Source organism: Sturnira hondurensis, unplaced genomic scaffold (genome assembly GCF_014824575.4).
Source record: "Sturnira hondurensis isolate 20B ecotype Veracruz unplaced genomic scaffold, ASM1482457v3 Scaffold0014384, whole genome shotgun sequence".
Classification (NCBI taxonomy): domain Eukaryota; kingdom Metazoa; phylum Chordata; class Mammalia; order Chiroptera; family Phyllostomidae; genus Sturnira; species Sturnira hondurensis.
In genome coordinates, this window is record NW_028087015.1 from 18,800,492 (window position 1) to 18,826,247 (window position 25,756).

General features: G+C 43.3%; 1 protein-coding gene across 1 annotated transcript in view; it reads left to right on the forward strand.

Annotated features, from left to right (window-relative positions):
• Positions 1 to 4,898: 4,898 nt before the first annotated feature.
• The window catches only part of FBXL7 (F-box and leucine rich repeat protein 7), a 344,099-nt gene continuing 323,241 nt past the window's right edge, over positions 4,899 to 25,756 (forward strand). Inside the window, exon 1 of the mRNA XM_037063032.1 lies at positions 4,899 to 5,441. Coding sequence (XP_036918927.1) covers positions 5,405 to 5,441 — 37 coding nt within the window. The 5' untranslated portion in view covers positions 4,899 to 5,404. The remainder of the gene's footprint in view (positions 5,442 to 25,756) is intronic.

Consider the following 25,756-nt stretch of genomic DNA (forward strand, 5'->3'; position numbering starts at 1 on the left):
CCTAGCAGACCGTTCATCACCAGGAGAACATGTGCTCAGTATTCAGAGGGTGGATATGGTTATTAAAGGAGCTGAAAAACCACCTAGTTAGTCCCTGACAAATAGAACATCAATTTAAACTTAGATTTTTCTACTCTTTATGTTTTTCTTTTTTACATCAGGTTCATACAGTACAAAGTAACTGGGAAATTGACTTTACTTTAGCAACTGGCCAGTTAATTGATGTAAATCTGTTAATTTTGATAATCCAAAATCCAATGTTTTGGGTATGGACGATTTTACGCATATCGTCCATATGCGTAAAACATAAAAACGATTTTACGTTTTTAAAAATCATTATTAAAAACACTTTTGAAATTGCCTGTTGAAGCTTTTTTTTGCCCCGTGGCTGCTTTAAAATCTTTGATGATTCTGAAGCCCCTGCCATCCTGGCCATCTTGATGCTGATACCCATTGCTTGTCTTTTCTCACATAGTTCGAAATCTTCCCAATTCTTGGTACAGTGAGTGATTTTTCTCATTGAAACCTAAACACTTTCAAATTATTTTGTGAGACGATGGGTCATATTTAAAGCATGCGCTTCAAATATGCCAACTTACAACTCCTAGGTAACAATAGCAACCCAGTTTCTCTGCTTTATGTCTGTTGACATTGGAGGTGACAGCCCTACTTCTGGTCCCCTACTTCGCCTCCCTTGTCACTGCAGTAAGGGTGTTTCTGCAATCCTGAATGATATTAGGTTGAGCAAACAATTCATTTGTTTTTTTCCACAAGATCACTCTAGTAGTACTTAGTTGTCTTTAACTTCATTCAAAATAATTTTGTTAGATTGTATTGTGACAGTTGTTTTATCACCGTGCATTTAAAAAATCATTAAAACTAGTAAATTTTGTGTAGCCATTTTAATATCGAAGATGGGAAAAATAAGCAACATTTTTGGCATACTACGCTTTATTATTTCAAGAAAGGTACAATGACAATTGGAACACAAAAAAAGGTTTGTACTGTGTATGGAGAAGGCACTGAGTCTGATTAAACCTGTCAAAAGTGGTTTGTGAAGTTTTGTGCTGGAGATTTCTCGATGGACAACGCTCCAAGGTTGGGTAGACCAATAGAAGTTGATAGTGATCAAATCGAGACATTAATTGAGAACAATTAATATTATACTACATGGGAGAAGGCCAACATACTCAGAATATCCAAATCAATAAAATTATTGGTGAAAATGAAAAAATGTGTCCTTTATTTTATGGAATAAATGAAACAGGTGTTTCGGCCAATCCGATAGTTACGCTCCTGGCCCATCACCAGGCCTCCTCTGATGTCAGCCTAGCAGGAAGGAGGAGAGACACTTGCTCACCTTCCCATTGCCGGGGCAGGTGGCTCGTAGTTGGGTCAGGCTGATCATGGGCCCTCGCTTGCCCAGGATGTGACCACCATGACAATAATTAATAAGCTCCCATAGGAAGCCCACAGATAGAATTTGGGTGAAACAATTTCCCCCAATACAGAAACTGGTGCTCCCCAAACCAGGAGGAATAAATATTGTGTGGAGAAAAACATCAATTGCTTAATCATCATTATTCAGTTTCTGGGTCACTTAGAATGCTCACTTATTTTTGATCTCTTCAGGGACTGCAGCCTTTTACAAAGGGCATAAAGAGAAAGTAGAGTAACATTCAAATCATTTTATCCCTTTGTTCAATATTCATTCATTCTGTGAGTATTTATTGAGTGACGGCTGTGTTAGGAATTATGCTAGATATTGGGAATCCATTGGTGAAAAATGCATGTTTTTTCCTCAAGAATCTTGCAAATCTGTATTGAAATTGAAGGGTTTGGTTTGGAAGCTGGGTAAAAAGATGGGAATTTAGTTAAAATTATCGATTTGTACAATATCTTCATATTAAAATTAAAACATCCATTGTTAGGAGTATATCCTAAGAACTCTGAAGCACCAATCCAAAAGAACCTATGCACCCCGATGTTCATAGCAGCACAATTCACAATAGCCAAGAGTTGGAAGCAACCTAGATACCCATCGGTAAATGACTGGATCAAAAAACTGTGGGACATTTACACAATGGAATTCTGTGCTGCAGAAAGGAAGAAGGAACTACTACCCTTTGCAACATCATGGATGGAACTGGAAAGCATTATGCTGAGCGAAATAAGCCAGGTGGTGAAAGACAAATACCATATGATATCACCGTTAACAGGAATCTAAACAACAAAACAAACAAGCAAGCAAAATATGACCAAAGACACTCAAATACGGAACAGGCTGACAGGGACCAGAGGTGGAGAGGGGAGAGAATCACAAAGCAAAAGGGGAAGGACTCACATGAACAAGTATAAAGGACACATGGACAATAACTAAGGTGGGGGTGGAAATGGGAGGGAGGTGGGGAGCACTGTTGGGGGCAGGGCTGGGAATATAAAACAAAAATATACTTGAACAAGAATTAAATAAAAAATAAAATTAAAACATCAATACACCTTTATTTTAAAAAGAAGTAGTGCCTTTCTTTCTTTTTGTTGACCCATGCTTCTTACACACGCGTTTACAGTGACTATGACAACATGTATTTATATTTTATAATCAGAAGGAAGATTTAAGTTGTTTCTTTTGGTATTTTGTTTTAAACTGTAATTTCTTAAACTGGTGTGTCATTATCTCCTTTTATGGCAGGTGATTGAGCCTTAAATATATTAACAGACTTTATTTTTAAAAGCATTTTAACTTTATTTTTACTGTTGACACTATTACAGATGTTTCCACCCCTCCCTCTCTTTGCACACCACGGCCTGGCCTTTAATTTCAGAGGAGATAGATGCAGTCCTTCACTACAATTTACTTTTCACCATCAGCTTTGCTTTGACAGTAGAGATCCTGGAAGGTGACTCAACCCCCCCAAAAAGGAAAGAGTGGCCCCAAGATGATTAATGGCCAGGTCAAGACAGGTGGCGGAGTTGGGAAGAGAGGGTTTGAGAACCTGAGTCTGTCAGGCACTAACTGAGCGACTCTATACACTAAGCAGTTTGAGCCTGTTTCTCTGTTGTCAGTTTCCTGACTTGTAGACCTCCAACTGAAAGCATCAGAGAGATTACACACAAACAAGCACATTGTCAAGGCGACAGCAAAGTTCGAAGTGAGCTCCTTTGCCCACTACTTTATGGAAGGCTGCTCTGCAACTAAGTACACCTCCTTAAAAGGTGATGGAAGAGGGGAGGGCGGAATTTCAGGGGGAAAGGGAGAAAGAGGAATTTCAGGGGAATTACAGGAACAAGTATAAAGGACACATGGACAAAAACTGGGGGGTGTGGAAATGGGAGGAGGGTGGGGAGGGCTGGGGGGGTGGCCTGGGATGGGAATAAAAGACAGAAAACTGTACTTGAACAACAATTAAAATAAAATTAAAAACAAAAAAAGTAGGGAAAATCACAAGGGTCAGTTAAGCAGAAAGCCACTTTGGGTAAAGATAGTGTAGATATTGGCTCATTTCTACGTTGGGTTGATGCTTTCAGGTGGGATCTCTGAAAACTCATTTAACCCTTCCAAATTTGTGACACCCATATCTCCTATTTAGGGCCCATACCACAGATTTTAATTTAACTCAGCAGATATGGTAAGCATATATTGTTGGCCAGTCAGGGAACTAGATTCCAGGTATGAAAAGACAAATTGCAATTCAGTCCTTCATCTCTTTGCACTGGGACAGTTGAAATGTTACCAGTGCAACACAAAACTATCTAATCCTGTCCTGGACAATAGGTAAGTTTATGATTTTTTTCTTTCAATACATGACCTCTTCTGCACAAGAAAGCCAGATTTTAAATTTTTGATACATGACGTTGTATCTTACTTTTAAGAAAGAAACTCGTACCAAAAAGGCAGTTACCGAAATAGAATCTGTAGGAAGTCACATCACTAACAATCTCTGTATATGACTGCAAGCCTTTTAAGAAAGAAGTAATTTGTAAGAACCCTCATTCATCAGTTATCATACATACTTATATGTTATACACACAAGAATCATTATATATGTTTAATCCAAAGCATCTAAGGAGAAACTGCAGTGTGCTTGCCTCAGTACAAACAAATTTTCCCTGGGAATATCTGGGTGTTTGCTAAGATGCAATGTTATAAAATTCTAGGTATTTATTTACATGGAAAGGAAATAAAACATTAAGAAGAATTTTCTTTTTCCATTTAACGGAGGGAACATCATAGGGCCATTTTAAGACTAGAAGTACCATATAAATCTCCAAAAGAGGTAGTAATGTATTAAACAAAGGGTACACCAACCACAAGGAAAAAAGTCGTAGGACCAGGGAGAAAATACACTTCCTGGCTGGGAAGCTCTTAAAAGTTCTGAGCCAGGAAACCTCCCGCACTAGGGCGGGGAAAGCCTCCAGAGACTCCCTGCCAATTTCCCCTCAAGTTTTCCCTCTCTCGCCCTTCCATTCTCCGTCTCAGTTCCCAAACGTGGGACCACGGGAGAATGCCAGCATGTATACCTGAAATTCCCAGACACAATGAGACTCTGAGGCATGTTTATTTTAAACGCCCCCACACCTAAACTAGGCCATATTTGCAGGCAAAGCCAAGAGGTTCCAAACGACGCCTGGAAGCTCATCTTACAAATTGGGGGCCAAGGCCGTAAAAGAACAATAGTAAAATGCAGCCAAGAGCACGTTTCTTCGCTCAGAGTAGTTCGCGGGTGGCGCGAGGGCCTGAGCAGAGGATGGGGCAGGGAGCCAGAGCCCCGAAAAGGAGCGCTGCCCCTTTAAAAGGCCGCGCATCTCCGGGCCGGCCTTCCTCCCCGGGCTCCAGCTGTGATTGACGCTGGGAGGCGAGAGGAGGCGCCTGGCGCTAACAAAAGTCCGGCCCGCGGGCGAGCTGAGCCGGGCCGCGAGACTCCGCTTGGTCGGGACATTCGCAACAAGTGGCCGCCGCGCCCATCCCCGGGGAAGCCGCGGGCGCGCAAGGGTGCGGGGAAGAGGTGACCGAGCCAGGGAGCCCCGGCCACCCGTGTGGCTCAGCGCCCACCGCAGGGGGATCCGGGCGGGCGGATGGGGACCCGGCGGCGGCGGCGCGGCGAGCCTCTGGGCGGCCCCGGGGCGCGGGCTCTCCCCGGCGCTGCGCCCGCCGGCCGTGAACGCGGATTCTGAGAGCTGTGGCTGCCCCTAACCCCACCCGGAGCCATCGGGGGTGCCAGGAGGGAACCGAGCGCTCCCTCCCAACGGAGTGCAGGGGACGCTCCCGGCTGGACATCGACCCTCGAGCGTGGGTTATGCAAAGCTAACGGTCCCGTCGGGCGGGCTTTCCTCGGGCGCAGCGCACATCGGTGCGCCCCAGCTATGGAGTGTCCCAGGAGACGGCGGGCATGACGGCGGCAGGATGGGCGCGAACAATGGCAAACAGTACGGCAGTGAGGGTGAGTGGGCCGACAGTCCTCACACTCCCGGATCGCGCCCCCTCCCTTCCCCTCGCCCTCTAGTTTGGGAAGGAAGGTTCTTGCCCGCTGCGATGGCGCACACCCATTTGGCAATCTGTCTGGGCCGTCACCCTCCCCTTTGGCACTGAGTGGTCGGGCGCTGGAGGGTGCTTTCCCACCGTGGGGGTCCCTTTAAGCAACTTCCCAGGTTGTCTTCGGGACGGCTTAAGTTGCATTGCTGCCGTGTTTCTGAACGCGTGTGCCTCAACTTTCCCACCCCGAGCATCTGGGCTGTAGGATGATGGTTTAGCAGACGGTGGAAGACAATTTTCAAAAATAATGCAGTGAAAACTTTCTTAGGCCTTTGTGTCCCAGTCCCCTCTGCTCTCCTGTACGAGGAAAAACTTCTGGAAGTAGTAATTAAGTTTCCATTCTCCCTACTCACTACCCCTGGGCTGACAGCTTCGTGAAACTGACCACCTATCGGCCCCAGGAGGGGAGCAGTGGCTGGGGGCTTTGTCTGGGCTGTCTCGGGGCTCAAGATGGGCAAAGGACCATCTGTTCCATGGGGCTGGAAATTGCACAGAAATATTGCCTGTCAAGTGGGAACTTGGAAGTTGGAGAAACTTTTAACTCCACCTCCTCCTAAAGGATGATGGATGTGTGGGTTGGCTTCCCCCTCGCCCCTCCTCCCCCTCTTTGCATAAAACCGTAGTGTTGTCACCGTGTTGATTAACAGCACGCCCCTGATATGCATATGGCAAAGGCATTTTTGTAGATCGAAAGTTAGGAAGGTTGTCTGTCCTGAACTTGGCCGGAGGGGCGTGCGTGGAAGAGACAGGGTTGGTTTCACAGCCTGCCCCCAGAGGACAGGCGGTTACAAACCGGGTCCAGAGCCTGCAGACGGGTAGGAATGCAGAATGGCTATTCAGCCTGTGGTGTTTGGGAGACTCCTATCATCCTACCCAGAACTTTGAGCTGTGGCCACAGAATGTGGATGCCTCGCTGCTTTTTTGCGGCTGTGTTCGTCCTCAGCAGCTTTGTGAAATTATAGCAGAAACCGACCCTAAAAACCATACCCACAAGAACCTTTTGTTTAAATCATTCTCTCCCAGCTCATCATGTTTTGAATTCCACATGTATGTGATATATATATATATATCACACACACATATATATATATATCCTTATTCTGGGCACTTATGTGAGAGGTTTTTGTGTGTGTGTGTGACAATTTTCATTTGTAAAAAGATAAATGTTTGTCTTTTTAGATAGCAAGTATGAAAGTATGCCAGAAAAGATTATTGGAGAATCTTAGCCACTCCCCCAAACTTCTTGGAGTTTGTGTTTTAAAAATGGAAGAGTAAACTTTCTTACTCTGAGTTATTAAAAAGCTTTCAGGGAGTGAAGTGTGTGTGTGTGACAATTCTGGGTGTGCATACATCACACTGCTTGAACACTGTGGGGGGAAAAGACACCCTAAGAGGTTTGCAGAGTTGCTGTTCTGTGTTCCTGAACAAAACCCCTGCACACTCCCCCTAATCCTCTGCAACTTGTTCTTATATCCCAGTGTTCTCCTATCGTACAGTGTGTGGTGTGTGACGACTTCCTGTCTGAACAGTGGAGTTTTCAACCCTTGGGAGAGAAAAGGAGAGACAGAGAACTAATGTTCTCCAGCTGTTATCCGTAAATGCTACCTCTGCATTTTCACTTCAGCTGAAGTTAAATTTTACTGGGATCAGATTGAGATACACTGTGGACGTTTTATAGGAAACATCTCCTGGGCTCAGCTGATTCAAGGGGACCAATAGGAAGGTTGGGGAGATTAACAGAGTTTTGGCCGGAGAGGACATATTGTGCTTAGTTTGCATCAACTCTCTTCAAATGCATGGGGACTCCTCTGATAGACAGGAGAAAATAGAGAAATAGGAGTGACGAGTTTAGGCAGGTCTCCTCTCCCTCTGTTATGTTGTGTGTTCCCTCAACAAGGCTGTGACACATGTGAGTGGGTGTGGTTGATTTTGTCACATTGCGTTAGAGGCAGGTAAAATCTGTGCCCACGTGTCTGTTGGAATTGGCTGCATCCGTGCCGAATTTTCTTATCTAAAATGTCCGGTCTCAGAAGCAAGTGGAAGCACCCCCTAGACATAGCCTCTCTATTATCACAGGAGAAAGAGTTAAGACAGGTTTAGTAGATGTAGTGCACTTTAGGCACAGTATATTTCAAAATAAAGGGGAAATTATCAGTAAATGCATATCCACAGAGTGCAGTGAGATGGCTCAAGAGGAAAAACCTGCAATTTTATTATATTTTACAGTTGACATCGCTGTGTAAATAGGTACCCCCTTCAATTTTACTAATAGTGTTGAGTTATTAGAAAGTTTAAAACTTCAGCATATCATATGTAAGCTGCTTTCTCCTGCTCCTGGAAAACGCCTCTTCTTAAATTAAAACAACAACAAGAAATTCTTACCAGACTCACCTTGGCAGGTGAAATGGGGCCGAGGCCTGCTGCGCAGTGTGACCCAGTGGCCTCAGCCCCACTGGGGACCGGCAGAAGTGCAGAGTCATGGGCTCCTCCTGAAACTGCCTGGTCATTTAGCATGCGCACATTGGAGTTTGGGGACGTTTGTGTGTGGAGGGAAGAGCATTGACTCGGGGAGTCTGGAAATTTGATTCCAGCTTCAAGTTAGCTACTGTGACCTCGCTCAATTCCCCCAAATCTTGGGGCCTTCTCTAGAGTGAGGAGAGAAATTCCTTTTTGGCCTGATTTGTCATGATCTAATCCTTGAGCATGTAGGTATTCATTTTATTTTGCTCTAAAGGGACAATTTATGGAAGGAGATTAGCCTTGTGGGGAGACATGTTATAATAAATAGGGAAGTTAAGACTCTGATGGCCAAGAAGTCAACAGATGCCCCTCTTGCTTTTGCCCTGTTTACCCCTCGCCTCTGTCTTCCTCACTCCTTTTCACCCCTTCTCCTCACTGAATCGGTTCCGACCCCCCACCTCCCTGCTTTTTCCCTTGTAAATCAATAGTGTTTCCAAAGTGTTTTGTTTTCCTAAATACTTAGTGAACATTTAAGTTAATGATTCAATTTTCAACTTTTACACACACTAGGATTTTGCTCCAGGAAAAAGTTACAGTAACCTTCCTGACTGTGAGCTTTCTAGAGTATGTTCTGGTAAATTTTGAAACAGGGCTATTTTTTTTCCTTTTATCTTCTTTCATAAAGTGTGAGTTTCAGCCCCTGTTAAGCCGAATAAACAAATCTCTCTGTTCAAGTAGGAGGAGAAGGGCTGCCTTCCCTGCCTTTTAAGGTTTCCGAGCCTTACCCTCACTCACTCATTGGTTTCATCCTTAGGTTTACTCTACTCCAGCAGGTCTGAGACAGTAGTGCTTCCACTGTCAACAGCTCCTTGCAGAATCCTGCCCATTACTGAATTGCAGCTGATGAGGCCACAGTGATGGTGTCTGACCCTTGGGAGCTCTGCTGCTCTATCAGGAGCCTTGGGTCCCTTTTCACAATCTCAGATCTGTGATGTCACATATGAAGAGAGCCAGTGGCCTGAGCGTGTAAATCATCACAAATCTATCACTGCCTTGGGAAACATACCTTGAAATAATAATAATGATGGCAGCTAGCATTTATTAAAAGGTCACTTTGTCCAAGTATGATTCTAAGCCCTTGACATTCACTGACTCACCCAACCTGCATGAGGATCCCATAGGGCAGGGGCTCCTCGGGTCCCCATTTTACAGATGGGGAAACACAGCTGTGGAGGGGATGGCCATTTCCCAGGGTCCTGCAGCCAAGTGTAGGTGGAATTGGGACTCAGGGCCAGGTCAGTCTAAGCCGAGTCCTTTATTCATTCATTCAACTACTACATGTTGATTTATTTTCTACTATGTGCTGGGAATTTTTCTAGATTCTTGGGATATAGTAGTACACAGATAAAGATCCTGCCCTCAGCAATCTTACCTTTGTGTGTGTGTGTGTGTGAGAGAGAGAGAGAGAGAGAGCGAGAGAGCGAGCAGGGGAAGTAAAATGATTAACATGTGTACATACACACACAATGATTCAGTAAACCATGTGATACACTCCAAGTGGCTAAATTTTCTGAATAAAGAAAATCATCAAGTTAAGGTTATCGAGAGTTGGGAGGAAAGGGTTTTGCAATTTTAATTAGATTGGTCACCATGGGCCTTATTGAAGAGTTGGCATGTAGACTAAGACTTAATGGGTGTGAAGGACTGACCTTTAAGGATCCACGGGGCCTGGTGACTGTTACTGTGAACCACTGTGTTATACTGAGGTGGATGTGCTTTTATGCTGGAGGGCGCAATCATCATTTTATATGAGGGTGGCATCATCAGTCCTCTGTAGTCAGTTGTGATGGGACAAAGTCAGGCTGGCCACTGGGGGCGTGTGTGTGTATTTGCCTAGAGCCTTTACAGATAGGTTTTATCCAATTATATCAGATACATCGTGGCTGCTTTTGGGGGGAGAAAAGGAGGAGCCTAGGACATGCTTTTTTTTTTCTGCAATGGGCAGATGTTGCCTGATTTACAGGATATGTAACCTCCAAAGATCTCTGTAATTCTTAGCTAGAAGTGGGTTTTTGTCTCTTGTCTTCAATAAATAATTTTATTCTGATGAAAATCAGAAGATAAGCAACACTGATTCCACTGTTCTGTTGGAATCAAAGTATTAGTGTAGCTAACAATACCATCTGTGGTCCGACAATGAGAAGGTATTTTCAGATACTTGAGGCATCCTTTTGCATGTTTAAAACAGGAGAAAGATGGGAAACCATTTTCATTGCAGTAATGGGTACAGACTCTATCTCTAGCGTTTAATGATGCTTTTGTGATTGCCCTCAAATGAGTAAGCTCTACTAAATTTGAAGCAATACCTTTTAATTGTGTTTATGTTCCACGTCTTGAATAAATGTTTCAACTTTGCATGTAAGACATTTGTTTGGTATTATTGGTTAGTGATTTTTGAACCGAAGCTACAAATTGACTAGAACCACAGAGTCAGCCAGAGCAGCACATGGTAATGAAGTCCGTATCAGCTGACCTTTCCTAGAATGTATGTGGTTATACTTTTTCTTCTGGTTGTAGAAATTTAGACGACTTCTTCCATTCGCTCACTGCATTAAATCTCTAGGTAGAATAAGACTTGCTCTAAAGGGTTAGTGTCTAACTGAGAAGCTGGGCAGGGAGGCCAGAGATTTCAGAACAAGACGAGCAGCGTGCACTCACAGGAGGGGCCGCTTCTGCAATGTGCTAAGTGTAGCTGTCAGTGATAAGGCGAGAGTGTACCTAAGAATGGAGCTACTCTCTAAGTAATGACAGTGCTGGATGGTGTCTGCAGTTCTCAGAGTACCTAAAGGATGTCCACGTGTTCTAATACAACCACCATGACAAAGCAGGTAAATAGGAGGAGAATCGTTTTTGTGCTGCTGAGGTCCTCACTAAGTTCCTTGAGCATCCTTACAACCAGTGTTTTGAACTCTGCGTCTGATAGATTGCTTATCTCCATTTCATTTAGGTGTTTTTTTCTGGAGTTTTGATCTGTTCTTTCATTTGGACTATATTTCTTTGTCTTCTCATTTTGGCAGCTTCACTGTGTTTGTTTCTATGTATTAGGTAGAGCTGCTTTTGACTTCGTGTCTTGGTAACATGGTCTAATGTAGTGGGTGTTCTGTAGGGTCCAGTGGCATAGCCTTCCCTGTCACTCAAGATGGGTACATTCTTCCCAGGTGCACTCTCCATTTAGGCTGAGTACATCCTCCTCCTGTAGTTGAGCCTTAATTGCTGTTGGCACATCAATGGGAGGGAGTTACCCAGGCTGGTCAGCTACAAGGGTTGGCTGTGACCACTGACCGCCAGCCTCTGCCTTCCATGGAGGGTCACTTGTGTAGGAGCGCGGTGATGGTGCTCTCATGCGGTTTGTAGCTGTCTACTGGGTGTGCTGGCCCTGGGGTTTCTCCAGGTGGTGCAGGCCAAGGTTAGCTCCCCACCTATGGTTTGTGTGGGGCCACCCTGCCTGAGCTATGAAGCAATCTGAGATGGTTGCTACTTTTGTTGGGGTGAAGAGTCCGAGGCAAAGCCAAGGGATGAGTACAGGCTGGCTGCTGCTAGTGCTGGGCCTGGGGCTCCCTGAGGCCAGCAATTGCTTGTTTGAGAGGATTTAGGAAATTGTGAAGCATAAGCCAAGACCATCCATTAGTGTGGAAGAGCAGCTTGGGTGGGCTCACAAATTGGCTGGGTGGGTTTTCTGGGGATCTCTTAGGTGGGTCACACTGTGTTAGCCAGGTTGATGGAGTCTCAGGTATGGTACCTACTTGCCACCTCTATGGGGAGAAGGCTTAGAAAAAGGACAATGGCCTCTGCGCACCTTGATGCCAGACACTTCAATTCCTCCCTGTTTGCCACTGGTACCTTTCAAGCTGCTACCCTGGTGCTGGAGCTTAGAGGGAGTGGGTCTGAGTAGGTGTGTCCATATGTGGACCTTTTAAGAGGAACTGCTTGGGGCTCTAGAAGTTTCTTCCATTGACTTAATCTCAACGGTTGTAGGGAATTGTCTTCTTGGTTGGTGCTGCTATCCTGGGCTGGGGGGCCTGGTGGGGGACTGGGACTTCTTGCTCCCAAGATATCACTTCTGAATTTTTATCTACCACACGTGAGTGAAGGACCAGCCTGTTTCACATCTGCACCCCTCCTACCAGTCTGGATAGAAGTGGTTTCTTTAGTTCTGTAGTTGTCTGATTTCCATTCGACTCAATTTATAATGGTTCTGAGTGATGGTTGTTCTATATTTTAGTTGTAATTTTGACGTGGTTGTGTGAAGAAGTGAGCCACATCTGCCTGTGCCGACATCTTGATCGGAAGTGGATGATCTGATTTTAAACATGTCAGCATAACAGCATAGAGACAGCCTAACCCCTGCGCAGGGCACACAGCTGGTGGGTGGCCCAGCCATGCCTGAAATCCCCATGTTGTGCTATGGTCTGTGCCCTCTCCACTGGGCCTGTGACCCTGTTTCTCTCCTCATTATTGCAGCCAAAATTCTCCGAGTCTTTGTTTTGTGTGCTTCAAAGACTTGCAGTGATGGAGAAGTAGCCTAACCAACCAACACACAAAAAAGTTTTATGTATTAGGTGACCAAAATGACATCTTTTGAAGGAAACTTTTAACTCCTATTACCTGTCTTCCCAAAGACAAATTAACTGCTCATTAGGCAACAGTCTACTGACAAATTGGCAGGCTGGCTAATGTCTGTAATAACTTTAGTGCATAAAATGATCAGCATGTTTTTTAGAGTCCACAGAGCACAAGGTAGACCTGAGAGGCTCTCCTCCCAATTTCTGTAGAGGGTTATAGACTTTTAATTATCTTTGTTCTGGGATAGCCTTGGTGCCTGCCCTCTATCAAAGCTAATGAAAGATAGAGAAAGGTGCACCCATTTTCTTTCTTTGGTAAATAATTTATAATGCCAGTCTTATATTTCCTTCTGGCTTCAAATCTATGGATTTGAGACAGCCATGAATCTGGGGAATTATTCCAATATCTACTTGAGAACTTGCCCCCCCCTTTTTTTTTCCTGTTCCTGGGAGACTTCTTCATGGGTTTGTACTTGAAATTGCTTGGGAAACTATAAAGCATTTCAGAAGTTAATCTCATTTATCATCAGAGGGACTATGGGAAGGGTGACCATCATTGTCCCCAGTTTAAAGGTGAAGAAACTGAGGCCTTGGAAGATTAAATGACTTGCCTTGATTTTCTAGTGAAGATTAGATGAGGTCGTTCTGATTCTAAATTTAGTACACTTTGCATGATGCCATTATTCCAAGTGCTATAGGAAAACAAGGATATAGTCTCGCTAGAGGATTATCACCAGGTATTCTTGAGTATTTTAAGGTGCTTACACCCCAGGATGAAAGTTGGGGTCTACACACACACGTCCTCTAGTTGCTTTTGCATCTCTCCTTGAAGCGGTGGCCATCTCGGGCCACAGCGCTATGCCATGGCACAGGGCAGCAGCTGCGCGGTGATAAACGTATTACAATGAGGCTGCGGAGTGAATTGCTGTTAGATAAATGTTCCTGACAAAATCACGTTGTTCATTAGAGTGCGCTTGCTGGCCCGTAAACTCAGCTGGGGCTTTGAGGAGGTGTTTCCCTCCTCTGAAGACCTCCATTGGCCGTGATGGTTATTTTAGTGCTGGGAAGGTCAGAGGATCAACTCTAAAATCCGAACCCTTGGCGTCACAGGAGTCCTGCTTCTCTTTACTCTTGTGTGCTTTGCTGTTGAGCAGCCACATTTCTTAGAGGTCTTTGGAAGGGCCTGTGTCCTAAAGGGCAAGCCCGTAGGATTCATTGATATCCATAGCCATAGAGGTCCATCCATGCTGGTGCAAAGGGTGAGAGTTCCTTTTTTACCGCCATGTAGTATTCCATTGTGTGAATGTACCATGGCTTTTTTGTCTACTCATCTACTGATGGGCACTTGGGCTGCTGCCAGATCTTGGCAATTATAAATAATGCTGCTATTATGTGTAATTTAGTGAACAAAATAAACTGATAAACAAAATAAAAACAGAGGCATCGGCACACGGAGTAGACTCACAGATCTCAGAGGTGAGGGGAATGGAGGTGGGGGGCACTACAAGAGATTAGTCAATGAGCATTTAGGTGTGGCCCGTGGACCAAGACAGCAAAGTGGTGACGGCCTGGGAGTGGGGCTGGGTGGAGAGGGGAAGTGGGGCACATCCATAATAGTGCCTACAATGAAAAAAAGTCACTGAGGTTCCTTCGTGGGAAATCCATCTTGCTCGTTTAGCTTTAATTGCTTTACTTTTTATTCACTATCTTGTGTCTTAATTTATGATTTTTCTGTTTCTTTGTATTTCTTCATCGCTAACCCTATCACATGCTCACCATGACATAAACATAACCCAGTTCCCAGAGTAGGTCTTCGGTATCTCTTTTGTTAAACAACTAAATGAAGATGAATCTGAAGCCATGATCTTTATTGGTCTAAAAAAACTTATGAAAACCCTACTGTGTTTTCAGTGAACTTTTTCCCTAGACTTTGACATTTTACTCTTTAAATAAAGAGTAAAACACTCTTTAAGTGTTTCTCTGGACATGTTTTCCTCTGAGGATCTTCTACCTTAGACTGTTATTTTTGATGTTTTGGTTCCACCCTCATGGATGAAAATAGTTTAACTTGTGTATTTAAGGAAAAATAATATATGTAGTTTAAGCATTGCTAAAGACTTTTCAGCTTCACTTATTTATAATACCGTCAAATTATCTTCAATTAGTGCTGAGTAGAATGCTACTGTTTATTTTTTATTGAAAATCATATTGCTCAGTAATATTTGTTTAATTGATTGGAAGTTGGGTTTGTATGGCAATTTAAGTAAATCACTAATCTTGAAAACATTAAAAATTTTGATATTTAAATTAATTAATCTTTTTTGTGCCTCTGTGTTCTCTTTTGGGAATAAAGAGTCATAAGATTATGAATCCTTTAAAATTCATATATTGAACTACTTTATCACATCTCTAATTTTCCCTTTTCTGTTACATAAAACATAAAAATTGTCATACACATCTGGTATGTTTGGAATGATTTCTAGTAGAGCTTCTGTGTGACTTCCCACTTTACTAAAATGAGAAAAGAAAAATATTATTGAGTTGTAGGGTATGTGGATATATAACATACGTGAGACTGTATTTAACTAACCCTTTGCTATAAATTTAGCAAACTCCATTATTCCTCATGTCTGTTTTTGTAAATGGAGAGAAATACATCTCCCGTAAAGAATTTTTTAAAGATTTTATTTATTTATCTTTAGAGAGGAAGGGAAGGAGAGAAGGAGAGAAATATCAATGTATGGTTTCCTCCCATGAGTCCCCTGCTGGGAACTGGCCCGCAACCCAGGCATGTGCCCCGACTGGGAATCGAACTGCGATCCTGTGGTTCGCAGGCCCGCACTCAATCCACTGAGCTACACCAGCCAGGGCTCCTGTAAAGAATTTAAGACATACATTTAAAATGAAAGTGTCATTTGTTTCTTTAGTAATTTGGTAACTGTTAGAGGAACAGTTTCAGACAAAGGGTCACCATAAGAATCAAGTGAAAGGCCCTGGCTGGTGTAGCTCAGTGGATTGAGCACGGGCCTGCGAACCACAGGATCGTGGTTCGATTCCCAGTCAGGGCACATGCTTGGGTTGCGGGCCAGTTCCCAGCAGGGGACTCATGGGAGGCAACCATACATTGATATTTCTCTCCTTCTCTCCTTCCCTTCCCCTCTAAAGATAAATAAATAAAATCTAAAAAAAAAGAAAAAAAGTGAAAGAAGCCCAGAGCCCAACAGAGCCCAACACATTCCTTGGAGCTGGAACTTGAGATAGAGGTGACTGTGTTTATGACCAAAGGTCTAGTAATGGTTCCATGACATGATATCCATCCACTTGGAACTGTAGATTTTCTTTTGTTTACTTGAATCTGTGTTTAGCTCAGATGAATAGCTATTACAGTATCTCATTGGTGGGAGTTCCACTCTGCATGATACTGAGCCTGGTGGACATTTATTTTAAAGTGCTGGAGTGTAAATTCACATGTATCGGCCACATTTCTATGCTCCTTTTTGGTTTGGGGTTTTTTAGCTCAAGGACTGAGAGCTGCTGTGTTGGTTGGAAAGGTTTCTCTAACCTTATTTGGACAATATTATTAACATTATTCTGAAAGTGAATCTCAAGACGTGGCACTTCTGTCCCAAACAGCTTATGTTTCAATCTTGTTTTGTGTCCGTTTTGCTTATTTTATTACATTTTAATAATTTTCCCTATTTCCTATCTCTCTTGAAAGACCTCTCCTGTTGATTACCCTGTGAGCTTGTTTTGAGAGACAGTATTTCCTTGGGGAGTCTTTCTCCACTTTTAAAGCAGTAACAACATGAACTGCAATAAGGAGCCAATTCCTTCCCCCTGGTTGCGCTTCAAATAGTTTTTTTTTTTTTTTTGATACAGGCTAATAAGAACAGGAAAGTCTCATTTTTAAATGCATTGGTTGGGGTTGCTTTACTTCCAATAAGGAAAATTGCCTCACAAGGGGGAGCATGGGTAATAAAGATAGAACCAACTGAATAATCGTATTCAGTCTAATGTCAAAATCCCCAAGCTGCTGCCTGCAAATCTAATTTAATCGGGGATTGCTGTGTGCCCACTGTCATGCGTAGATTTGCATTTTCTGCTACTGCTGGTCATCTCTTCACACTTAACAAAGATGAATTCAAATGCTACTGGAAATTTTTGGTATGTGTGGGCTTTTTTCTTCCTTAGTGGTATTTGTAAGCCTGAGGCAGGTAACAGAAGGGCTTTGGAAGTTGACCAAGAATGACTTGTGGAATAGAATCCCGGATATCTGAGTGGGGAAAGTGACCTTGGACCACCTTACAGAGGAAGAGATTGAAGCATGAAGAAATGAAACAGCTTTGCCAAGGCCATGCAGATACCAGGGCTTTCCGATAGAAAAATTGATTTCTTCAGTCCAGCTCTTTCTTTCCAATCCATTTCTCTCTTCTTCACCCTGCTTTTCTTTTTCTTCCTTTCAGAAAATTTGGGGTAGATGTCCTGGCTCTGCCACTTCTCTGTCCAGTTAGCCCCTCCAGGAATGACTCCCCCATACCCCGAGCTGCATGGAGACTTGTCATGGATGACTAAGAGCCCAACCGCTCCCAGAAATTCCTCTTACTCAGGGCAAGGGAGCAGCCCCACCCAATGACTGGATGAGGCAGGGTACGATTTGAGATCGCTCCCAAGGACTGTTGTCAGTCCAGAACTTCCCGAGGAGTTGGCTGAGTCCTTTTTTACAAAAAATCATAGACCAACTGCTGTCTCTGTCCAGTCCACCTCATCCCTTGCCTTTCATGAGTGTGATCCCCTTTAAAAGTGAGGGTGCTTCCCTAGAAACTGCTTGCATTTTAGATCCTCTCGGAGAGTGTTTCCTGGGGGACCCAAAATAAGACAGTGGAGAGGTTGGACTGGAATGCTGTTCTGGCAGCTGTCAAAGGCCGGACGCCGCTGCTGGAAAATCGGCTTCCTCCTGGGAGTCCTGGCTGTCCTTAAAAGGGAGTCTTCAGCTGAAAGTTAATTGACATGCACTGGTTTTCTGCTTGGGGACATTGTTTATTCCTTTTATTGCACAGATTAGGAGATCAAGCCCAATAGGCTAAAGTGACTTGACCAATAGCACGTAATTAGTTGGTTAGAGGAGGTTACAGTCCCAGCTGCTGCTGTTGGCGCCATGTTTTGAAGAGCCATCTCGGAATTTGTTCGGAGCTGCTCGCTGCTGTAGCTCAGAACTGACTGCAGGTGGGTCTAGAGACCATTTGTCTGTCTGATCCGTGTGTTCAGCTCTAGCACTGAAATCAGGCAGCTCGATCATTCCTATGTGGTCCCGTTTTGCGGATTGTCTACTGTTCTTTGAAGAGTGATCTCTGAAACTCACCATAGTTGGTACAGACTAGGGGAGAAAAAATAGAGAAGTAGAGACATGGCTATAGTTGTTATCACCTGTAATAAGCATTTTTGTTTTCCTGGCTATTAAGAGAATTGGGAAATAGGCAATGCTTATTACAGGATAGACCAGTGTCAAGTACAGAGTCATTAGATAGATGAGGCATGCAGGGATGGGTTGAAAGAATCATAAACAAAATGAAAAATGACTACAAATTACTAGTGTAGTTTGATCATCATTCTAAATAGATTATTACTCATTTTATTATACTCTGATACTATTCCACTGAGATTTATCAAACTATTATAAGCTCTCAGTCACTATGTTCCTGAAAAATTTGGGAGTAATTGAAAAACAAATTATTAGTTGATTATTATTACCACTACAAGGATCCAGATTTTATATAGTTTCCTTGGCATAATTAACAGCTACTCTTTCAGGAAACGTTCTTTGATTCCCATTGTCTCTAAATTATGTCAAAAGTTATTTTATTTGGGTACTCAGGGCCTCGTGAATGCTCTAGCCAGATTCCTACTCCATTTTTCTTTCAGGCTGCTCTCTAAACACAGACAAATTGGGAGACTCAGGTGTCCCTTAAGTACATCTTTTGCTGTTCCAGCTTGGTGTCTTTTGCCTTTTTTCCCCTTAGAATACTTTTTCTGTATGTTTATCCATTGAGTTTTGTTCAATTCAATTTTAACTTTTTAAAATGAAATTTTCTCTGATTCCCCAAAGATATATCTAGCTATATATCTTTGTTTACAACGCTTAACCTCTTTGAGAAAATGTGTCAGGTTCTCTCATGTGCATTTGTTCTCTCTTCCCTGGAACCTCTGTGACATTTTATTTCCATGGAATTGTTATGTCCTACTTTGCATTTAGCTATTTGCATCTCTCTAACCTAATAAGTATTTGTAGGTGTTCATGTACCAGGATCTGTACTGGGTATTGGGAGGTTAAAAATATAAAGAATTGTTCTTGTCTTGAGGGGTCTAATGAATAGACTATAATAAAGTATTAGAGTGACCGTGGGTGGCAGACCTAGCACGTGATGGGAGACACCAATCTGGCTGTGCTGAGCTTCACTGGGGATGTTCATGGGGACAAATTATCTGGGATGACCTTGAATTGAGTCTGGAAGGTGAGTAAGAGGGAGTAACAGAAGATCAGACCAGGGGGCAGAGGCCAGTGGGTAAGCTACATGGGAGGAGAGGATGATCTGAGTTGAGCCTCACACCTGGAGAGGTAGGCAGGGCCACATGGTCATGAAAGCGGTGTGTAGGTAGGCAGATGGCAGGAGGGAGCCAGCAGCATGTATTGAGCAGGGCAGCCTTGGAAAGGCTGCCTTTAGAGAGATCCCTGGAGGTGTGCGTGGACTCCTCTTTCTATTCACTAATATTACTCCTGGCCTGGAGTTGGCAAATTTTGGAGGAATTCAAACTGACATCTCAACTCCATTCTATTTTCCTCTTGGGAGGGAGCTGCCCTTTGGGTGAAGCTCTTTGGTCCACAATTAAACTAGCTTTGAACTCAATGTCAACACTTGGGTTCAGTATTAGCCGCTGGACTGTAGACCTGAAACCACAGCCTATGAACTGAAGATCCTAGTAATAGAGATGCCATTTTTCTCTCCATATGCCACACCTCCCTTACTATTTCCTCATTCTTTTTGCAGCTGGGTGGGAAAATAGGGTGCTGATCATTGAGCCCCACCGAGATACTACCAGTGCGACGTGGTGGGAACAGCTGGGTGACAGCAGGGAGATGGCGTGGGTTCCAGCGATGCAAAGAAGGTAGAGGACTTGGTGACTGATTGGCTGAAGGGGATGCGTGTGACAGAAGGCCAGGAAGGTGGTTGGGTGTCACGGTGGTTCATACACCTGAACTTTCTGATTGACCCAGGAGTACTCACTGAGTTGGTTCTCGAGGTCAAGACAGTCAGTTTGCCCTCTCATCTGCCCCATCACCACCACCCAGGATCTGAGAGACTTTTCTGGGGACTGATACACTTGGGCATTTGTTTATCTAAATTGGTCATTCTTTTAGTAATTCACGGAGCCAGCAGATACTTGTTAATCTCCTTCTCTGGGTTGGCACTCTGCTTTGCCTGCCCATGAGACACAGGAATGAAGGGAATGTTAGTTTGTGTTCTAGGGGCCCTGAGTTTGGTGAGGGGGGCAGAGAAGCATCCAGTGGGAGTTGGGGGAGAAGGTACCGGCTAGGCAGCTCTGGAGGCCAACAGCCAAGTTTGAATGCGGGTCAAATCATAGTCTCATTTTTGAGGTCACTGTGTCGGTGTTCACCTCAATGCTGTGTGACGTGGTTTCTAAATTCTCCTGACTTGGCCCAGTGAACTAGTGGATTGGCTATTGACAAATTCTGCCAGAAACTGAGGAAATTGTTTTTGGAGTTCATTTTTAAAACAGGAAATTCTTGTCCATAGCTAAGAGACGTTATCACATGAGCAGCCTGAGTTATGTTCTGTTTCTCGCTTTTTTGGACAATCCCTTCACATCAGCACTCGATGGAGGGAAGTTAGAATGCAGCTTATTTTTGGTGAAGTTTTTATTCTGAGTTCTTATGGCATGAAAGATCTCACAAGAGTTTAAACTATTTTTTATTATGGCCAACCTGGGTACTCCTAGGAAGTGGAGAAGTTAGGGGTTAGTGTGATTTGAAGACAGATGTGGTGTAATAGGGAGGACCACTCTGATTTGCAGTGTTCTGTGCCATTTCCTACAACAAGAGATTTCTTAATGACTTTAAGATTGGTGTGTCGAAAATTCCTTTTTTTCAAGAGTCCTCAATTCAACATAAAGTAGTATTCACACACAGAAACTGTGAATGTGCATGTGTGTGACACGCATGTATATGCATACTTTATTGTTCTCATTTCAGTATTTACAAGATCAAATTAGGTACCATGTGCTTGACCGATTTTGGCACATTCATTTGCTCTGATCTTCCTTTGCCCCGCAGTGTTACAGAAACTGAAGAAGATAGCTTAACTAGACAGGAGGTGGTACAAAGACACTGATCAGATTTCCTAAAGGATAGTATTTGCTCTATTTAAAATTACCATCATTTAACTGGTAACAAAAATGTCTCAGTTTTGTTCCAAAAGTTTATCGTGTCCTGTAGCCAGAGTGAAATACAGGATTCTTCTGTAAAGAAATATAATTAAAATTAATGTGTTATTAGTTTCTTTAATAATATGGTATCTGTCTTGTAAAGGGATCTGAGGGGCTGTGTTTTATGCCAGAGATCCGTAAGTTTGAAAACCGATGGGATTCTGGAGATGACTTGGTCCAGTGCTTTTACTTTGGGGCCTAAGAGGAATCTGAGGTGCTGGTTGCTTGAAAGGACTGTGCCAAGTCCCACATGAAGTGCAACAGTGACCTTGATGGCCAGGAGCAAAGACCCGGTGCTGGGCTTGCTGGGTTTCAAACTGCCTTGGCCAGTTCCTAGTTGAGTGATCTTGTGCGCATTACTCAACCCTCCGTGTGTCAGTTCTGAATCTGGGAAAGGAAATTGATAACAATTTCGTCCAGCAAGAGCTGTTGGGAGAGTGTGGTGACAGCCAGAGAAAAGGGGGATGGGTACTGGGTGGAGGTGAGCAAAGGGGAGAAAATGGGGACATCTGTAATAGTGCCAGCAATAAAAACAAAGTTAAAAAGAGGTATAGTGCGTGCACATAACAGTAGCTGCTGACTGGTCTACTATAGTCTGCATTTCATGAAGTCTAAGATAGAATGAGGCTGCCGCTTGCTCCATCTCAGATTTTTGTGGAAGATTTCACTAAATTACAGTACCGTTTGCCACAGTGATTTTAAGATGATGTTGATTGTAACATGGTGTTAAGTGGGTGGGGTTTGGAATCAGTTGGAAAGGATGCTGTTACTATCAGCACCATCGTCATCATCACCATCAGGCTGACCCAAGACAGAATTGGAGCTGGAAGCTACGTCTCCTCGTCCACCCCTCGGTCCATTGTTCTACATTGTGCATCTGGGTAATGTTTCTGAACTGCAGTTCCAGACACTTTCACTTTGGGCAATAAAAAGTTCAGCTGTTCATTCTGAGCACACAGAGACTGCTCCTCTGTGGAGGATATCATTTGACTTAAAACTACTGTGACACTTAACGTTTCATACTTCCAAGTCCTAAAAGACGTCGAAGTTGAGGCCCTATCTTACTGGGGACAGGAAGATCAAGAAACATCCAAGTTCCCGTGAAAGAATGAGCCTCCTCACTCTGCTTTCAGCGAAGAGGGTGTGAGAGCCGCATACATTTTCTTCGATTTGCTGTTGCTTTATAGTTGCATGGGTTAAATCTTTAAGGAATGATACAGTTCTTTGAGATTCATCTGAAGCTTTTCATAGTAATTCGACAATACTGTGTTCACTGCTGTTAAAATTCACCCAACAAAGGAGGCTGGAGTGTCCATTTGTTAAGATTACTAATAAACTCACTCTGGGGCAAAACCCGTGTAAATTGTATGTATATATGTCTTTGTAAACCTCCCACTGGAGTGCCCAAGTGAGGGCTTTTGTGAATACACTTAGCGCTTCGGGCCAGACTTCTCTGTTTGATTTGCTCCTTCACTACTATTTTATTGCCCGTGCTCCCCGTTCTCCTTCCTCATCCATGGCTTCTTCCCCTTCTCTCTTGCCCTTACCTCCCCGCCACCCCTGATAGCCCTCAAAGCCTCCCTTCATTGCTATCTCTTTCCAAAGTTTATATTTGACTGTGGCCTCTGGGCAGACTGCCCAGTTTGGTTTATTTGTTTCTCATCATTGTATTCAGTGACTCAGTTACATATTTTAGATGGATGTTGGAAATGTCATTTGTTTCCTGGAGTTTGGTAGAGCTTTAAAGTCTAAATGCAAACTTGACCTTTCCAACACAGAGTTTCACAAAATGAATACCCAAATGGATCAGAAGGCATTCCAGAGACCCCTACATGAATTTACTGTCCCAGACCTCTGTGTAATGGCAGAAAGATAGCGACTCATTGGTTAGCCTGCTTGTTGCTAACTGGTTTGCATTCGTCTCCTCAGCAGAAATAATCTGCTGAGTTTAGTTTTATGGGAGATAAATTCATTGATGACATTATAAAAGAATCCCAGGTGTCCTTCCTGTTGAAATATAAGCCAGTGTCAGCTTTAAAATGACGGTACAACCCTAAACATGTCATACTAAAGTCTTAGCTCAAAGTTTATTTCTACTTTGAGAAACTGTGGTTTGAGGCCCTTTAATACTTGGTAATATTCTAGCAAAACTTCTTAGCTTTAGAAAATGGGTGTCTCTATAATGATAATGGGTCTCCCTAATGGTTGTACCCTCCCAATTTTAGATGTCCCGGATGCTTATATTCACAGTAAAGAAGCAACCAGCAAGTAGCCGCCTGTGGTTTTTAAATTTTTAACTTCAATTAACTCAAATTCAGTATTCACTTCCTCAGGCACACTAGCCCCTGGCAGTGTCTACATGTGGCTACCATATTGGCCAACGCGTGCCACCATTGAGAAAGTCCTCTTGGGTCGCGCTGTTAGAGAGGATCTAAGTCGGACTAAATGGCACTGAGTAGATTTCATAGAGTTGATTAGTTAGGCTAAAACTAAGCTGCTTCCACAAGAAACTGCAAAATAGGTAAGTGAAAAAATTTTTTTAAGTTTTGTGCCATATCCAAGACATGAGCAGTCCGGATCACACGTGGTGCTCTTCTCCCCAAGTCATACCACAGTGTGCTTCCTTCCGTCTCTTTGGCCCACCTTTCCCATGGTGTACCTGCCCAAGTGAGCTCCCATCTACAGAGGGAACAAGAGGAACGTGGGGCAAGTGGCTTTCTTACAGATTGAGAGTGACTGAGACATTGTAGACATCACTTGTTCACTTCCTGTTGACCTACATGGAGCTCATATCCACACTGAGCTGCGTGTGAGGCTAGGAAATGGGGCAATTAGTTTGGCAGCATGTGAACATCTTAGCCTATTAATGTGGAAGAAGGGGAGAGTGGACTTTTTACCACGTAAGCTAATATTCTGTGTAAAAATGATATTTAAGGTGACTGTTTATTTGCTACAGTTAATTTGGGTGTTAGGAGAGATGTGTATTTAATTTCGATAGTGGCTGGCTCACAGCTCTTTTATGTTATCTTTTAAGTAAGTGTGGACATATGATTCTAGTAATGTAAAGTGGAACATTTTATGCACCAGGTTTTGTTCTTCCACCTGCAGAGAACCTGAGTGTGGGGGGTGGCCCAGTTCTGTGTCTCAGGTGGAACCAGAACCACAGGGCCATGGTTTCCCAGGGCACTCAGCGCCGGGTCCATTGGGGGACTGAAGACACTGACACTCTTGCTACTCTAAGTGAAAGGCTTGCTTGCCTGAGGCAGGGAAATATACTTTAAAGGAATACATTTTATGGTCTCCCATCCAAGTACTAACCAGGCCTGACCCTGATTAGTTTCCGAGATCAGACGAGATTGGGTGCTTTCAGGGGGGTATGGCCATAAACTATTAGTGTGAGTAAATACACTTTCTTCTTGAGAGGTTTGTTTCTATAGTGAACCGATAAGCCTCTTCTAGAGAAACTGAAGGTATTCTTTCAAGTAGTATAATTATATTTTACTTTCCTCTTTCTCAAAACGGTAATTATCTTTGTACATCTGTGTTGGTTTCTCAATTATGTGCTGCTGACCCTTCCCTCTCTTAACCCAAACCTGGTAAGAGTATCAAGTGTTAGACTGTACTGTTCAGAGTTGGGATTATATATTGGTTAGAACTTTGACAATAATTCTTGCAATGGCATTAATTACTGTAGGTCAGGAAGTTCCCTGTTTTCCTATTAACATGTTGAACTTTATCTCTTCTTAGATGGTATGCTAGACTCTGTTTTATTCATGTACCATAGGAGATTGAGTAATAATAAAGTTAACTTGCCTGTATTAATCTTTCTGCAGCTGTATTATACTTCGTAACTTAGGTCCTGTCCCATGGGGAAGGGGCAGGGAACAGCCAGGGGCCTATGGACCGGGAAGATGTCCGAGTGAGAGGATTGGTGGACCCATGTCCCCGGCTTCCCCAGGTCCCTCAGCCTGTGATTTTCATCATCTTCCCATTAGCTTCACATTTTTTGAAAGTGTCAGGAATTTCTGATATTTAGATCTCGACAGAAACCATTCTATATGACATGTATGCCTGTCATCATGCAGTTTGAGATATGGCTCTACTGCTGACTTTGAGCCAGAAAAGTAACCTTCTAGTGCCTCAGTGTCCCCGTCTTTCAAATGAGAATAGTGGTACCTTGCTCTTAGGGCAAAAGTGGGGTTTTTGAAAATCTATTTTAGATTATTTTTTAAAACTTGTTTTCAATTACCATCGACATGTAATATTTTACTTTCAGGTATACAACATAGTGATTAGTCATTTGTATCCCCTGTGAAGTGATCACCCTTATCAGTCTGGGTTCTGGCACCATATGTAGTTACTACAATATTATTGACTCTATTCCTTATGCTGTACTTTATAGCCCTGCGACTATTTTTAGAACTGGCAATCTGTACTTCTTAATCCCTTTCACCTTTTTACATAGGTTAAAAATTCTTAAAGTGAATTGAAAGCTCCTAGAACACTGTGAGTACTCTGTAAGTGGCACGTGTTCTCTCTATTTATTCAATTTGGGCACATCTTTCAGTAGAGAAACTGTTGCTCTTGGAGAACACTTGGACAGGCACGTCTCTTCAAACCTTTTTTACTTTTGTTGTCACTA